Source organism: Gadus macrocephalus, chromosome 3 (assembly GCF_031168955.1).
Source record: "Gadus macrocephalus chromosome 3, ASM3116895v1".
NCBI lineage: Eukaryota > Metazoa > Chordata > Actinopteri > Gadiformes > Gadidae > Gadus > Gadus macrocephalus.
In genome coordinates this window covers 25,291,543-25,309,264 of record NC_082384.1, presented here as the reverse complement: position 1 = coordinate 25,309,264, position 17,722 = coordinate 25,291,543, and the positions used below count along the sequence as shown (strand labels likewise).

The following is a 17,722-nucleotide window of genomic DNA, read 5'->3' as shown; positions in this document are numbered from 1 at the left end:
AAGTGTGATTTCAACACTTCAATTATACGTGAATAACGCAACGTGAATCTTCTTCTGCAGGGATCTGAAGCCCGAGAACATCCTCCTAGACGACCGCGGTAAGTCTCTACGTCGCTCTCCTTGGCCTTCAAGAAGCACGTCCATGTTTTAGAGCCGGCTCACGTTGATCACGTTCTCCCCGCCCATCACTTCCTGTAGGCCTTCCCTTGCGATCCCATAACAATAGTTGTACGGGCGTCCATGTTTAAACTAGCTTAAACATGGACGCCCGTCATGTTAACCAGCTAGCATAGCATAGCATAGCAGGACATAACGTTCAGGAGACAGCTCATGATAACCAGCTGATGTAACGTAGCATAGCCTAGCATAAAGGAACACTACGTTCAGGAGACAGCTCATGTTAACCAGCTAGCATAGCATAGCATAGCATCACATTACCGTAGTGGGAGTGGGGACCGTTGGCCTATTTTCAGATCCAATACAAATAGTTGTACGGGATCTGAGAATCCCGCTGAACATTTAGTTTGGCCGGGGGCTTGGTTTAAGCTAAGCCTCGGTACACGGGCCTCTGACAGAGGCCGACCAGTCTCCTCAACACCTCCCCGATAAACAGGAACCTGTTTATGTTGAACATACTCCCAACCTGTTCTGTTTATACGGTGGCCTCCGAGTGACACACACGTAGGGAAGGGGAAGAATTAAACCGCAAAAAACCACGTCCCCTTTGCTATAGGTTGATTAGCCGACGGGATAGATGTAGCATTGTTGCACTGCTTTAATGTTTAATGTTCTGCTATGCTAGTCTAGGCATTGCTAGGCTATGTTAGCTGGTTAAGTTGCGCTGTCTCCGGAACCTAATGTTTTGCTATGCTATGCTATGCTATTCTATGCTATAATATGCTAAGCGATGCTGCATAATGTTTACGTAAACATTACCTTGAAGTAATGTTTTTGTTGATCCTACCCCAGGCCACATCCGGATCTCCGACCTGGGCCTGGCGGTCCAGATCCCAGACGGGGAAACGATACGGGGGAGAGTGGGAACGGTCGGCTACATGGGTGAGGGCCGGGGCATTCGCAACAATTCATTCCCCTTCTCCCCCTTTCTCCCCCTTTCTGTCTGTGTTTTCTGTGATACTCGGTTTGAGAGCGTTTGAGGAGGCATTCCTCTGGCCTGAGTCCTGCCCCGCTGTTGGCCGGTCTTCACTATCGGCCCCACATCTGTCTTTCTACCTTCTCTGTTCTCCCTTTTTTGTTACACATGCGAACGGATTGACGTCACGCATCCTGTCTGCCGTTTAAACAAACCCCTCTCCTCTCCTTCCTCTCTCTTTCGTCTTTCTTTCTTTCTCTCTTTCGTCTTTCTTCTTGTCTTTCTTGTTCCTTTTTCTTTCTTTGTTTTTTTTTTTTCTTGGTTTGTTCCTTTCCTTTTTCCTGACTTTTTTTTTTTACTTACTCACTCACTCACTCACTCTTTCTCTCTTTCTCTCTCTCTCTCTCTCTCTGTCTCTCTCTCTCTCTCTCTTTCTCTCTCTCTCTCTCTCTCTCTCTCTCTCTCTCTCTCTCTCTCTCTCTCTCTCTGTCTCTGTCTCTGTCTCTGTGTCTCTCTCTCTCTGTCTCTGTCTCTGTGTCTCTCTGTCTCTCTCTCTGTCTCTCTCTCTCTCTCGCTCTCTTTCTCTTTCTTTCTCTGTCTCTCTCTCTGTCTCTCTCTCTGTCTCTCTCTCTTTCTCTCTCTCTCTCTGTCTCTCTCTCTTTCTCTCTGTCTCTGTCTGTGTCTCTCTCTCTGTCTCTCTCTCTGTCTCTCTCTCTCGCTCTCTTTCTCTGTCTCTGTCTCTCTTTCTCTCTCTCTCTCTCTCTCTCTCTCTCTCTCTCTCTCTCTCTCTCCCTCTCCCTCTCCCTCTCCCTCTCCCTCTCTCTCCCCCTCCCTCCCCCTCACCTCTCAGCTCCGGAGGTGATCCAGAACGAGAGCTACACCTTCAGCCCAGACTGGTGGGGTCTGGGCTGCCTGGTCTTCGAGATGATCCAGGGCCAGTCGCCGTTCCGCAAGCGCAAGGAGCGCGTGAAGCGGGAGGAGGTGGACCGCCGCGTCCGGGAGGACCAGGAGGAGTACTCCGACAAGTTCTCCGAGGAGGCCAAGGACATCTGCAGACAGGTGAGGAGGAGGAAGAGGGGGGAGGAGGGAGGAGGAGGTGAGGAGAGGTAGGAGGGTTATGAGGGGCGGAAGGAGTAGGAGGAGGGAGGGAGGACGGAGGAGGCGGAGACTCGAGGAGGGAGGACGGAGGAGGCGGAGACTCGAGGAGGGAGGAGGAGGAGGAGGGGGCTGAGGAGACTCCAGGAGGAGGATGAGGAGGGGGTAAAGGAGAAGGAGGAGAAGGAGGAGGAGACCTGAGGAGGAGGAAGGAGGAATGTGCTGGAGTGGGAACAGCTGGTTTCCCAGTGCGAGTGAGGAGCGACGCCCACTCTGATGTCATGAATCGTATTTTCTTTCTTTGTTTTTTCCATCCGACTCTATCGCCGACCCGTCCTGAGAAAGTACACCCCCCCGTCCCCCGTCCCCGTCCCCGTCCCCTCCTCGAGAGCAGAAACACAGTGGGGGCAACCAAGGACTAGGAGCAGGTGGGGGTGGGCGGGGGTTATGGTGACGTAGTGGAACATTCTGACCTCTGGGTTGAGCCGAGTCAAAGGCACCCCAGGGAGGGAGGGAGGGAGGGAGGGAGGGAGGGAGAGGGGAGAGAAAGAAAGGAAGCTAGCTAAAGTAACAGAATACAGAGGCGAGAAGTGAAGAGGGAGGGAGGGAGAGGGAGATAGAGAGAGGGGGAGAGAGAGAGGGGGTGTTCTTATCAGCAAGATAAATATCTCCACAGACCCAAAATAGCCAAGTGGTAAATGTTCGCGAGAAGTGTGTGTGTGTGTGTGTGTGTGTGTGTGTGTGTGTGTGTGTGTGTGTGTGTGTGTGTGTGTGTGTGTGTGTGTGTGTGTGTGTGTGTGTGTGTGTGTGTGTGTGTGTGTGTGTGTGTGTGTGTGTGTGTGAATCACTTTAACAGAAGTGATTGTTTGGAGGAATGTAGAAGTGGCGACGGAGACTAAAGAGAAACGAGAGAGAGGCGGCTAGAGAGGAGGAACGCAGGTAGCCAGGGGTGACGTCAGCGGCCGTTCTCCTCCGTGTGTGACCGCACCTGGTGGCTCTGTGCGGACGCTTTAAAGGGATGGTATCACGCCACCAGGTCGAAGCGTGATCAGCCGTCACAAGCCATTTGAATATCTGCCATTTCCTGTGTCTTAGTGACATCACAAGTGGGCGTGTCCACCTAGATGTACGACGGAAAGATAAGCAACATCTGCCACAGTCCAATGGGTAGGCTGGTAGACCTGTCTATCCAGCGTACATCTAGGTGGACACGCCCACTGGTGATGTCACTAAGACACAGGAAGAGGTGGGTTTTCAAACCGTCTTGTAACGGCTGATCGTCCTCACGCCTGGAGGTACAATATCACCGCTTTAAGGCCACAAGGCCTCTCCTCAGCCCCTCTCTAGCACTTGAACATGATTTAGCCTCTGGGTCACATGACCTCAAAAGGTGAGCCGACAGGTATTTTGAATGCGTCTGTGCACGTGTTCCCTCGAGTGCCCGGGCAGTCCTTCAGAGATAACCCTCTGCTATGTTAGCCTCCTTTATCCCCCCTCCACCCTCACCCCACATCTCCCTCCACCTCCCCCCTCACCCCCCCCTCCCCCTCACCTCCCCTCCCCCCTCACCCCCCCCTCCCCCTCACCTCCCCTCCCCCCTCACACAACACTGACGAAAGAATGGGAAACGACGAATCAGATGTTCTTCAGCGATCCTCTCCCATTTCCTCCCCCCCGATGTCACTTCCTGGTCTCCGATGTCACTTCCTGGTCTCTGATGTCACTTCCTGTCCGTCCAGCTGCTGGCCAAGGACCCGAAGGAGCGCCTCGGGTGCCAGGGGCGCGGGGCGGTGGAGGTGAAGCAGCACCCCATCCTCCGCAACATCAACTTCAAACGGCTGGAGGCCAACATGCTGGACCCGCCCTTCAGCCCGGACGTAAGACAGACAGACACACAGACAGAGGCACCGACACACAGACGGAGGCAGAGACAGAGAGACAGAGAGACAGACCGACAGACACACAGACAGACAGACAGACAGACAGACAGACAGAGATACACACAGACAGACGGAGCCAGAAACACACAGACACACTAACAGACACAGAGAGAGACAGACACACACAGACAGAGACACACACAGAGAGATACACACTGAGAAACACACACAGAAAGACACACAGACACATATCCAGACATACACACAGAGAGACAGACACACAGAGGCAGTGAGAGAGAGTGAGAGAGAGAGACACACACACACACACACACGGAGACAGAGAGACGCACACACATACAGAGACACACAGAGAGAAACACACACAGAAACACACAAAGACACACACACACGCTGAAACACACGCAGAGACACAGACACGCGCACAGTCACACACACAGACACAAACGCAGACTCACACACAGAGAGACGCACACAGAAGCCCAATTACCAGTATAAGCTTGGAAAATGGAAAATGTTATCAACGAAAGCAAAGCTTTTAAGTACCGCAATTCATGATGACGGTCGGTTCATCAGTTAATCCGGTTTAACACGCGTTGTTCCCGGTGTAATTGCATTACAACGAGATTACACTGCGCAGTCATTCTAGTTTTATATTTTGGGGTTGTTCCCCCTTTAGTTGTGTACTGACTCCCTGATCTGTGTTCTCTCTCAGCCGCGGGCCGTGTACTGCAAAGACGTGTTGGACATCGAGCAGTTCTCCACGGTGAAAGGCGTCAACATTGACCCCACCGACGATGACTTCTACCACAAGTTTGTGACGGGGAGTGTCTCCATCCCCTGGCAGAACGAGGTACTGCGGGCCGGGGCCAGATGACGTCATCCGTTACACAAGTCTCAAGTTACAGTGCGACGACTTCATGGTTTATTTACTTATGGAAATGAAGATTGATCGCAAATTAGCACTAAAATACATGTTTAAACAAATACTGGATTCTGTTACTTGTGCTATGTGGTGGACTCAAAGGCCTGCAATCCCAGTAATGTTTACGATTACATTTACAGTAACATTTAGGGCATTTAGCAGACGCTTTTATCCAGTGTGACTTACAATAAGTTAATGTACTGTCGGTACAGTAAGGATGTTCATAGAACCAAGTGCCAAGCACTAACCATCACTAGGTTAACCCATTCCCCGTATTCAACAAAGATAGCTAGGAGAAGATGCTACAGCTGCTAGTAAAGTACTATAACTAAGTACGACATGCAATAAGTGCGTACATTAAGTGCAAGGACGTACGACATACAATAAGTGTTTACATTAAGTTCAAGGACGTATAAAAGTAGAATAAGTGGGAGGGGTGGGAGGGGATGGCTAATGAGGAGAACTCTGAACATGACCGGCCTCCTGCCGTACCTCTGATCCATCCGTCCCTCCGTCCCCACGTCCCCGTCCCCCCACACCCCGGGCGCAGATGATCGAGATGGAGTGCTTCAAGGAGATCAACGTGTACGAGACGGACGGGACGCTCTGCTCCGACCTGGACGTGAACCAACCCGACCCGCCACCAAAGCGAGGCTTCTTCTACCGCCTTTTCAGAAGACAGGCAAGTGCCGGCGCTCCCGCTGCGTCTGTCCGAGAGGGTGGGGGCTGAGGTACCTCCTTCCTTCCTTCCTTCCTTCCTTCCTTCCTTCCTTCCTTCCTTCCTACTTTCCTTGCTTCCTTCCTCTTCAAGGCCTCCTCTCCAGTAGCCTCGAAGCGAGGCCGTTCGCAGCCTTCTGCTGTTCTTTACGTGATTAATGATCTTCTGTTTACGTTAGTCGGATTCGGAACATTAGAAATGGACATTCTTGGGCGTCGCCCGTGTTCCCGTAGTCCTGGGAATGTTTGAAGGGCAGCGTTTTTTCTTTTCCGTTTCCATTCGTTCCCAGTAGCACGGTAGGTTCGGGTCAGGGTTCTCCAGTCTAGTCTCGATCTCTTCTCTGTTATTCTTCAGTTTCATATTTGTCTTGGTTTCCTTTCCTTCACTCCAAGGTTTGTTGAGGTCTTTGGCAGATGTCGTGGGATTGCTAACGATTAGACGAACCGTGATGGCAGATGACCACTAACATAACCCAGATCTATTACTTATTCAAACTAACCTTATTAGTTAGGTCTTATCACGTCAGGTACAAAGAACATTTACATTTAGGGCGTTTAGCAGATGCTTTCATCCAAAGCGACTTACAATAAGTACATTTGTCAGAAGAAAGAGAAACAATAATATATCTCGGTATATATCTCCCATTCCCCATATACACCAAAGATAGCTAGACACACAACCACCTAACAAACCCACCTAACTCCCACCTTATTCTTCATGTTTAACCTCTGTTTTTATTTTATTCCTAGTCTGTCTTACATAGTTTTGATAGGGCAATATGTAAAGCGTCTTAAAGTACCATATTAAGCGCTATATAAATTTCATTTATTATTATTATTATAGCTAGGATAAGATACTGTTTTAAGATATTATTTTTAGGTGCAAGAACAAACTGATCTGTGTTCAGAAAGATTCAGCCTCATCAACTCTTGGTGGTTAATCTGTGTGCGTACAGTCAGCGATTCAGAAGCACGCTAACCTCGCCCCATTTCCATTTTTGTATAAAAATAAATAGTAGTTCACGATTTAAAATGATGCTCAATGAATGCGACTGTCCTATATTGAAAATACACTTTTGCTGTCTCGCTAACTACTAACTAAACTAACCACCAGCATTCAAATGTGCCTCAAACATGACCAGTGGTGTTGTATTACATGCACTGAGGATGTGTGTGTTAACTCAAAGCCCTTTCATGTACTGATAATGCTGCAGTGCATCATGTGGTTCATGTGTTGTGTTGTGTTGTTAACTTTCCTCTAATTGGTAGCTTGGCATATTTTTTTTGGCATTTGGCAAAGCGGAAGTGTCCATAAAGTGTCCCTCTCGCCTCTCCGTAGGTGTGCTTTAAGAGCAGTTACAGTGAAGACGAGCACGAGGAGCCCTCGCGCCTTTAAACCACTCCCTCCCTCCTTGCCTCCTCCCTCCTCGCCACCTCGCCTCCTCCTTCCTCGCCACCTCGCCACCGACCTCCGCCACCGACTCCGACCGAGGGCAAATCTTAGGAACTCAGTGAATGTTGACCTGTATTTATGAGCTGTATTAAAATTGTATTATAACTAAAAAGAAAAAAGTATGAGTTTAAAGATTTTGTACATTTGTACTTGAATTTATGTCTAGATGTATATTTTCACTAAAGGTTGTATTGTACAAAAAGCCATAAAAGTACCACTTGAATGCATACATAACATTTTATTTTTTTTTTTTTTTGGAATGAGTTTGGAAAAAAGTGTGTTAAGGAGTTTTTTTAAGAAGCACAGAACCAGGAGTTTTTTTTATTTTATTTCTCAATGTAGCATAAGGCCTTTTGTTTTTTCTATGTGCTGTACGTTTGTTATCGTTGATTTGGCAAAATGTGACGTGTTAGTACATCAAGTTCACCGACTCACTAAAGCTAACCCCTTAGCCTCCACGCCCCTCCCAGCGGTCTTCAGTAGATCTCTATAACACATGGATTGGAGCGATCCTGTGGTGACAAATCTAATCAGAGGCAGCCATGTTGTCGCCGGGCTGCTTAAACCTATCCATTTGTTTCCCAGATTCACACCTCGTCCAACTTCTTAGGTGGAAGGATTCAAGTGGTTGATTTGGAATCATGCGCCATGATAATTCATGCCCTGCAGCTCTGGTTGTAATGATGAACTGGTATGTACTGTATGGATGGCTTCTATTGGTATTAGGCTGCTATGTGGATACTAGCATTAGCAAACATCGCTCTCCTCTAGGTCCCTAGAGATGAGCGCTTCTAGCAGAGACGGCATGCATCTCTTGTCTGACAATCTCTTAGTCAACAGGTACAACACACTAAATAATCATCACCGTTTAGTCAATCAGTTTAAGTTGCGTGTCATGGAACTGGATTTCGTTTCTGGCCTTCCACTCGTTTTTTAAGCTCAAAGTGACCAAGGGTCCAAACCCTATTAGATTCTGGATTCTTCTGGAAATAATGTTACAATATTGACAATGCTGTCCTTTTATAAATCTTTAGCTCCGTTTTATTTTCCACTTTCGTTTTTTGTCATTCTTATTGAATGATTACAGATCCATATGGGCTCGTCTTATATTGGTGCTGTTTACCTGTTGATCATAGATTACGTGATGCTTGTCAAGCTAGAAGACCCCGCCCCAGGTCATTAATCGGCTATATCTGATCATTCTAGAGGAATAGCTGGGATGAGAAAAGAGAATTATCACCATTTACTACTTCACCCAGATCTTGTATGTTGCTCTTCCATAGGAAAGACTTAACAACTGATTGCATGTTCTTAGACAGGCCAGGGAAGGGAAAAATTAGCTTTCGACACCTGCCTATATACCTATGTACAGGAAATCTTAACAACTCGCATAATCCCATTTTGTGCACTTTTAAATACACATGGAACATTCTTAAAAAATCAGCTGGTTTATGGACGAGCTGATTTTATGACATCCTGGATTGTATCAGGATTTATTATGATTAGCATATGTATGTGCCCTTTGTAGGTCAGAGACACGTTAGCTATTTTGAAATTGAATTTTTCTTGAGACAAACCTATTTTACCCCCTCCTTTGTTTTAATGCTGTGAATATCTGAACTAGACTCATTAGCTTTGTGTGCATTTATAATACTGTAACTATATACAACTTTTATAACATTTGCCTAATTATTTAAATGCAACCTGACCCCAATTCTAAAAAAACAAGTTTGCCAACCCCATTGCAATGTTATCCATCAGGGTTTTAGCGGCCCACAAAGTGTTGATTCTCTGCATCATGTGAACACTGTTATCCTACAATCACCATCGATGAATGCATTAACCCAAGCAACTCTGACTCGTTGCACATGACATGGAAACCTTGTGAGGCAAGCAAGGTTTTATGAGTAGAAAACAAAGTGCCACCTTCTGTTATATTGACGATTTGCGATGTACAGCTGAAGACTCGTAGGGTTGGTTTGGCGAGTTCACAAGCTTTGTCTCAACCAGCACATTCCATAACCAGATCAGGAAGAACACAAATGCATTAATCCTCCGTGGTTTGTCCTCACTTGAGTTTTCCCGAGTATCTTTGTTTTTTTTTATTTTGTTTTTTTGTTCTCAGGCACATTTCAGAGCCAACTTCTCTGGCAAATGTAGATTTATGCCTTTAATAGGTCTTCGCCTCAAAAAACCTTGTAAAAATACATCTTTCTAACATTTAACCTATACGCTTTCACAACCAGGAGTGAAAAAAAGAATATTTTCCATCCAAATATCAGTAAAGAAATGTTTTAGTTTTATTGCACTATGGTGTGTATTGACAATGACTATAGGTTGTGTCTTTTAACCTGTTGCCAACGATACCAAAAGCATCATTTATACTTTCTCACTCTGATGAACTTAATGCAGAAAGACTCACGCCTTTTTATTGTACGTGCCAACGACCAACGTTTCGTTCCGACCCCGCCCTCTTCATTCGACCGGGTTCTCTCTCATCCACTCTTGAGTTTCCCAGAGCATCAAAGGAACTTTGAAAAGCTGAACAGTTTTGAATGTCCACACTAAGTGCATTGCAATGCCTGTTTTAAAAAAAAAAAAAAGAGAAAAATACCTATGTTTTTATAACTCAAAGCATGTATCGGTTTGTAATACTACAGGTTCCTTGTACATATAATTGATCTTCTAGTGCCAACATACCACACTGGTATCTAAAGGATGACTTTATAGCTAGCAGGGTGGCCCGCAGAACCCGACCCTTTCTGAGTAGAGTCTGTCTGATGCCGCCCCCCCCCCCCCCCCCCCCCCCTTCCAGAACTGGCGATGTCTGCTTCCCAAACGTGGTTAACACTCGGAGTAACGGGAAACTTGGGACGTCACATCGAGGGACGTCCAGGGAGGGGGGGGAGGGGGGGGGCATCAGATGTTATTCACACAAAAGGGTCTCTCCTTAGTTTCTTCTTCTTTTTGTAATTGTACAGTCATATTGTTCAACCACTGCAGTCATTGTAATTCTTGTACAAGTTGTATCACTGGTTGTTGTACCATATCTGACATTTGTAATTAATTATGAAATAATACACTGCCGTTTGTATAAAAAATACATAGGTCCCCTGGTTTTATTTGTGTCGTGTTTACCTTTTGATGTTTTTGTGGTGCGAGGGATAGGAAACTATTATAATCACACATTTTTCAACAAAAATATTTTGTTGGTCTCAGGCACATTTCAGAGCCAACTTCTCTGGCAAATGTAGATTTATGCTTTGATAGGTCTTCTCCTCAAAAAACTTGTAAAATACATTTTTCTAACATTTAACCTGTAAGCTTTCACAGCCAGGAGAGAAACAAAAATATATTTTCATGTTTACATTTGATGTGTTTGTTGTTGTAAGGTTAGGGAACTATTATAGTCACACATTTGGTATATTTTAAAAGGATTGGGTTCAATCCCGAATGTCTTCAGACATATATTGATTTATGAAGGATTTCTGTTATAAACAACTCATAGGATAGGATAACACTTTATTAACCCCAAAGACATTCTGGTGTTGTCTCGGCATAAAATGACAAGTCAAACAAGTATATATAGGATGGATGAGGGAACGCAAATAACAATATGCATTTATTAACTTAACACTCACCTATATATAGGCTACAATGCATATTATACAATAACAATTATAAAAGGCTAAACCAATCCAAATCCTGTTGATTAATGAGGGCAGTAATTGCAGTTACCGCAGTGGACCACATGAGCACTGAAGTCAAATGTATTTGCTTTTCATTTACTTTGTCCGTCTGCCTTCAAGTAAGTAATTAAATCTAGTCAATCCCTGAATCTAGAGAATGTAGATGTAGATGCTTTAGCAAAAATAGCAAAAATGCTTTAATGAGTTAATTAAAGCAGCTTTCTAGCTTGATTCAAATCGAATAAGGACCGAAATCATTAAACAACTGTCCATGGCTAAAACCATGAAGTAAAAATTGCTGTTAGTTGTTATTTGTAAATGCAAATAAGCCAAAGGTTTTATTATGACCCTATGGATTTGAGTAAACCCGTGACCGACCCCTCCTTCATCCACGACACGTTCATTGGCCTCCTCTTGCGTCAATCACAGTCAAACGGTCGCTGATTGGCCAAGCGCCATCGCGTCTGCTCCACTCGCTGCGAAGCTGTCACAAGTCCACTTCCTTGTAGGATTTGTCAGGGCAGCAGCGAACCTCAAATATGCCTTTCATCGCAATGCATCCCATTCATTAATGGACGACCTCGTGAAGGAATAGCAAACCCAACTGACCGAGGAGAAGGAGGAGAGGAGGTGCTTAGAGGAGGAGCACTGCGTCCGGCCGCGCCGCCTCGCCTCCCCGTGGCGTCGGTGTTCTGACCAAAATGGCCACCATGGAGAAACTAATGAAGGCCTTCGAGTCCCTGAAGTCGTTCCAGCAGCAGCAGGGTCCCCCCACGGTGGAGGAGCTGGTGCAGAAGCAGTAAGTGATCATCTGGAGGAGGAGGAGGAGGAGGAGAAGCCAAGCGCATCCCGGTAGCATCTCTGCAGACCCTGGGACTGTCTGGCTGATGCTGGCTCTCTCTGATGCTGCTGCTCGCTGGGCTGCTGGCTGTGCTGGAAGGATGCACTCGATTGTTTTGACGCTAGAGCTAGAGACGTCATATCTGGTCTGCGGTTCGAACAGGGGGCGAGATGTTTAATGGATGTGTAGATCTGCCGGCTCAGCGGTGTGGTGTGTGGTGGTGGTCGGCCCCCCTTGCTGCGGACTCAGTGGTGTTGTTGTAGCGAAGGCACCTGCCAAGGGCCACAACACACAACACAGGACCTGTTTATGTCCAGGTTCCGCTTATGAGATAGAATCACTGCGTAAACCTGGACATATGTGGTGCATATATACCATAGCGCACTAGTTTTAAGCATGCTTGCGACCCTGCGAATCGCAGACCAGATTTGTGTGTCTGGTGACAGCTGCTCTCCATTGTCTGTTGTTGACATGATGCACTTTGTTCCTTCTCGTCCGTTTCCACCTCGCTGGAAGTGGGAACTGAGAGGGTCTGGGTGTAATGGTTGTAGGTAAATGCACTTGAAAAGTGCACGAATGTTTTTGCAATCTGTTGGTATCATTTTGTCCGTTTTCGGCTGTTTTTTTTTATGTCCCCCGATCCCCCTCTCTCTAATGTTGTTGCTTCTCCATCCCCCAGGAAAAAGGAGCAGGCTGCCACTAAGAAGGACCGCGTCACACATTGCTTGACGATATGCGAGAACATTGTAGCCCAGTCTCTGAGGTAGGACCTGTCTCGCTTACTAATAACTACTAACCAAATAACTACCAGCGTTCAAATGGGTTTCAAACTTGACCAGTGGTGTTCGATTAAATACACTAAGGGTGTTTGTTTCACATGTTTACTCAAACCCCTTTCATACTGATAATGCTGTACTGCACGGCAAATGGTTCATGTGTTGCTGACTTGTTGTTAAAAATAGGACTAAGTTGTGTAGCTTCTTATCCTAGCTATCTCTGTTGTATACAGGGAATGGGTTAACCTAGTGATTGTTACTGTACCGAGTCCCGACAGTGATATTTTGTTTTCTTTCTTCTGACAAATTGTAAGTCGCTTAGGACAAAAGCGTCTCCTAAATGTAAATGTAATTGTCCTTGAATTGGTAGTTGGGCATTTTTTTATTTGGATCAAGGAATAATTGTATAATATCTTGCCTGTATAATGCAGACATTATTTACATCTTGTGTTCAGTGCAGTGTATTCAGATGTAGATCAGAGTTTTAGACGTGAGGTCAGTGTGCGTACTATGACCGCTCACTGTCTGGACTTTGTCTCTGGGATCAGGACTTCTCCGGAGTTCCAAAAGCTGCTTGGCATCGCCATGGAGATGTTCCTTCTCTGCAGCGACGACAGCGAATCGGACGTCAGGATGGTGGCTGACGAGTGCCTGAACAAGATCATAAAGGTGAGCGGCGCACCACGTCTGTATCACGTTCAGATGAGATGTAAATGCTATACAGTGTGTCCATTATGCATTGAATTATGGCCAAACTGACTTTGATCATGACCATTGATCAGGGATCAAGTTCTCATGGGCTTTATGTAATCACCAGTAGAGGGCGCTAAGCTAAATGCAACATCTCTAATGAGGAGGGAAACTATCTATTTCCATAACTTGAAAGTAACAATACATTCTATAGTAGTGGGTTTTTCAAACGGATGACTTCATGGTTCATTGGCACTTGGTTCTATGAACATCCTTACTGTACCGACAACGATATATTGTTGTTTCACTTTCTTCTGACAAATGTACTTATTGTAAGTCCCTTTGGGTAAAAGCGTCTGACAAATGCCCTGAATGTAAATAAAAATGTAAATGTGGTGACAAGGTTTTATCTCCTGCTCATTCCTCAGGCTCTGATGGACTCCAACCTGCCCAGACTCCAGCTGGAGCTGTACAAAGAGATTAAGAAGGTAGACACTCCTCAACCATTTAGTTAATACGATTTCTTAAATTCAGAAAATATTAACTATCATTATTAGGCATGGGGCTCAGGAGGCAGAGCGGGTCGGCTGGTAACCGGTAGGTTGCTGGTTCGATCCCCGGCTCCTCCTAACGGAGTGTCGAGGTGTCCCTGAGCGAGACGCCTCACCCTGACTGCTCCTGACCAGCTGGCTGTCGCCCTGCGTGGTCGACTCTGCTGTCGGTGTGTGGATGTGTGGATGAACGGGTGAATTGACCAGTTCGCCCACGTACTGATGTGTGGTGTTGCTGTGTGCAGAACGGGGCCTCGCGGAGCCTGAGGGCGGCTCTCTGGAGGTTCGCTGAGCTCGCCCACCTCATCAGGCCACAGAAGTGCAGGTATGGACACACACGCACGCGAGCGCCCCGGCTCCTGTAGAGCGGAGTAGAGACCAGAGCTGTCTCGAAACCAGTATCGGAAATAACCTCCGAGTATCGGAGAGTACGCAAGTCTATGCGCCGATCCGATGCCACCACGTGACTAGCTCACTTACTACTGAGAGCATCAAACACTACGGTGTTATGCTGCGTTCGTTAACGGTCGGGGGTGGAAAGTCGGAATGGTAAACGCGTCATCTCCGACATAAGTGCGTTCGAGCTACCAAGTCGGAAAAACATGGATTCATGGACGCATAACGACGAGAATACAAATGTATTATTATAATTATAGATTATAATTGTAAATGAAAAAATCTTTTACACTCGGTATCGGCCGACACTTCATTTCAGGAATCAGGAATCGGGAAGGATTAGTTTTTTATAGGAGCATCCCTAGTTGAGACCAAAGGTTCCCCCCTCTGCTTCACGCGTCCGTCCGCTGTCCTCTGATTGGCCGTCCCCAGACCCTACCTGGTGAACCTGCTGCCCTGCCTGACCCGGATCACCAAGCGCCAGGAGGAGACGGTGCAGGAGACCCTCGCCGCCGCCATGCCCAAGATCATGGCCGCGCTCGGACAGTTCGCCAACGACGGGGAGATCAAGGTAACGGGCGCGGGGGGGTGGAGCTACATGCAACACTGCGGTGGTGGGTCGAAGGTCAAAGTCCCCTGGGCCTGATTGCAATGAGGCTCTGTGGAAGTGAGCGTTTATCTTTTGGTTGATATATTGTATGTCGTACGTCCTGGCACTTAAAAATAGTACTTCGCCTTGTGTAGCGTCTTATCCTAGCTATCTTTGTTGTATACGGGGAATGCGTTAACCTAGTGATGGTTAGTGCTTGGTTCTATGAACATCCTTACTGTAATGACAGATATATTGTTGTTGTTTCTCTTTCTTCTGACAAATGTACTTATTGTAAGTCGCTTTGGATAAAAGCGTCTGCTAAATGCCCGGAATGTAAATGGTCAATATAAGTGAATAAAGAGAGTGTTTAGGGATCACCAGATGTAACAGAGTGAGGTGGTATCAATATGACCCCACCCGGTAACGGCCCTTGTTTCCACCCTGATCAAACCCCTTGTGGATGGCGTCCGTGTTCCAGGTGCTGCTGAAGTCGTTTGTGGCCAACCTGAAGGTCAGCTCTCCCACCATCCGACGCACGGCCGCCAGCTCGGCCGTGAGCGTGTGTCAGCAGTCCAGACGGCCCAGCTACTTCTACACCTGGCTGCTCAACGTGCTGCTGGGTGAGACACACACACACACACACACACACACACACACACACACACACACACACACACACACACACAGAGAGACAGACACACACACACACACACACACACACACACACACACACACACACACAGAGAGAGACACACACACACACACACACACACACACACACACACACACAGAGACAGAGAGACAGACACACACACACACACACACAGAGACAGACACACACACAGAGAGAGAGACAGACACACACACAGAGAGAGACACACACACACACACAGAGAGACACACACACACACACACACACAGAGGGTGTCTGACGCGCGGTCCCTCCCCCCTGAGCAGGCCTGCTGGTGCCGGTGGACGAGGAGCACCCGAGCCACCTGATCCTGGGCGTGCTGCTGTCGCTGCGCTACCTGCTGCCGCTGCTGCAGCAGAACATCAACGGGCCCAGCCTGAAGGGCAGCTTCGGCGTGATGAGGAAGGAGGTGGACGTCCAGCCCACGCCGGAGCAGCTGCTGCAGGTTCGGTACTCCGGTGGACGCGAGCGACGGCGTGTTCGTGTTGCGGGTCGTTTCTGCCGACTGCGGGGCGCTCTTAGTGAATCCCCGCCCCCCCTCACGCCCTCCCCTTCCTATCTCTGCCATGGGGAAGTGTTGCGTTCCCGTACCTGTGATTGACAGGATGGACGGATCACCCTGACCAATCAGGGGTTGGGATGCCGTGATTGGACAGAAGTGAGCCGGGGCTGAACTTCTCGTAGCAGCCGCGGTCGCAGCGTAGCACGCTCACCTATGATGGATGGTCGTTCTACTTTAAATTTAAATCAAATTCTAGCACTTTAGATAGATAGATGGATAGATATATCGCTACATAACCTAATGAGTGAAAGTGAATGTCCCTGATCCAACACTTGATCTAGAAAACTCCAAATCATCACGTTATATTTAGCTCTGTATTGGATATACTAATAGTACTTGGCGTTGTGTAGCATCTTACCCTAGCCATCTCTGTTCTGTACGGGGAATGGGTTAACCTAGTGATTGTTAGTGCTTTGCACTTGGTTCTATGAACATCCTTACTGAACCGACAGAGATATATTGTTGTTTCACTTTCACTTTCACTTTGAACAACATATTGTTGTTTCTATTTCTTCTGACAAATGTACTTATTGTGACTCTTTGTGTGAACGCGTCGGCTAAACGCCTCACGGTTAATGTGCGTCCCCCCCCGTCCCCCCCCCCAGGTGTACGAGCTGACCCTCCACTACACGCAGCACCGCGACCACAACGTGGTCACGGCGGCGCTGGAGCTGCTGCAGCAGATGTTCCGGACTCCGCCCCCGGAGCTGCTGCACATGCTCATCACGCCCGGCAGCATCCCGCACGCCGGCGTGTTCCGGCAGGACGCCGAGGGCCGCGCGCGCTCCGGCAGCATCGGGGAGTTCATCGGTAAACGCGGTGAACGTTGGACGTTGGGGGGGGGAGGGGGGGGGGGCTCGGCCGAGTGGCACAGCAGGGGTTGGGGGGGAGGTGAGAGGGGAAGGGTTGGTGACGGGGTCGTTCAGGGAGTCCTCAGGCCCTTTTTATCGGACGGGTTTATTTAATGGAGTTTAGATGATGGGGTCACGGGGAGACCCAGCAGCTTTCAGGTTCCGACGGCCGATGGTGCATCACCCACACATGGCTGATGTTCGAACCATCAGGACATGTTTGGGTCTTCCCTGCCTCACCCGATCATGGGTGTTGTCTGTCCATGTTTAACGCAGTTTAGATCATGGCGTCACGTCGGGACCCATCAGCCTATCTGAACCGGACATGTTTGGGTGACGAGACGTGTGTGTACCATGTCTGGGTACCATGTGCAAACATGTCCGGCACAGACATCATCAACCCAAACATGTCCGGTACAGACGGCTGATGCTACGGTCCTCACACAAACATATCCGCTCAGGCGTCACACAAACCAAAACATGCCCGGTACATGTTTGGGTGATGTTTGTGTGACGTTCGTAGCATCAGCTTTCTGTAAGAATCACCCAAACATTTCCGCTACGGACGGCCAATGGTACGGACGTCACCAAACAGGGATGAAGTCTTCCTTTGGGCCGTTTGGCCATCTTAGATTCTCTGCAGAATTTTATAACACGGATAATACGTATTTCCACACGGTAAGCATTCCAAAAAGGCCATTTGCTAAAACAATCTGAAGCCTTAAGTGATTAGTTGGCTGCTGAATCGTAGCTCCGTAATAACTAATCCACACTGTGCTAAGGTGTTTGTCCACTAAGCTCTTTAATGAGTGCCTGCACCCCCTGCTAAGGTTTCTGCATCTCGGCTCTCTGCTTTCTAACCCGTCCCTCCATCGATCTTAATACGGTGGATTCCTTTTGGG

General features: G+C 47.6%; 2 protein-coding genes across 3 annotated transcripts in view; both read left to right on the top strand.

Annotated features, from left to right (window-relative positions):
* The window catches only part of grk4 (G protein-coupled receptor kinase 4), a 43,305-nt gene extending 33,513 nt beyond the window's left edge, over positions 1-9,792 (top strand). Inside the window, exons 10-16 of one of the 2 annotated variants that reach the window (XM_060046587.1) lie at positions 61-98; positions 970-1,059; positions 1,944-2,152; positions 3,928-4,065; positions 4,802-4,939; positions 5,562-5,693; positions 7,068-9,792. In XM_060046587.1, the coding sequence (XP_059902570.1) occupies positions 61-98; positions 970-1,059; positions 1,944-2,152; positions 3,928-4,065; positions 4,802-4,939; positions 5,562-5,693; positions 7,068-7,124 (802 nt within the window). In that variant the 3' untranslated portion in view covers positions 7,125-9,792. Of the gene's footprint in view, positions 1-60; positions 99-969; positions 1,060-1,943; positions 2,153-3,927; positions 4,066-4,801; positions 4,940-5,561; positions 5,743-7,067 lie in introns of both variants that reach the window. The other variant, XM_060046586.1, reaches the window with a different exon arrangement.
* Positions 9,793-9,940: 148 nt separating this feature from the next.
* htt (huntingtin) overlaps positions 9,941-17,722 on the top strand; it is a 58,456-nt gene continuing 50,674 nt past the window's right edge. Inside the window, exons 1-9 of the mRNA XM_060047421.1 lie at positions 9,941-11,669; positions 12,391-12,474; positions 13,036-13,156; positions 13,606-13,665; positions 13,974-14,053; positions 14,557-14,695; positions 15,195-15,336; positions 15,674-15,852; positions 16,575-16,860. Of these exons, the coding sequence (XP_059903404.1) occupies positions 11,572-11,669; positions 12,391-12,474; positions 13,036-13,156; positions 13,606-13,665; positions 13,974-14,053; positions 14,557-14,695; positions 15,195-15,336; positions 15,674-15,852; positions 16,575-16,860 (1,189 nt within the window). The 5' untranslated portion in view covers positions 9,941-11,571. The remainder of the gene's footprint in view (positions 11,670-12,390; positions 12,475-13,035; positions 13,157-13,605; positions 13,666-13,973; positions 14,054-14,556; positions 14,696-15,194; positions 15,337-15,673; positions 15,853-16,574; positions 16,861-17,722) is intronic.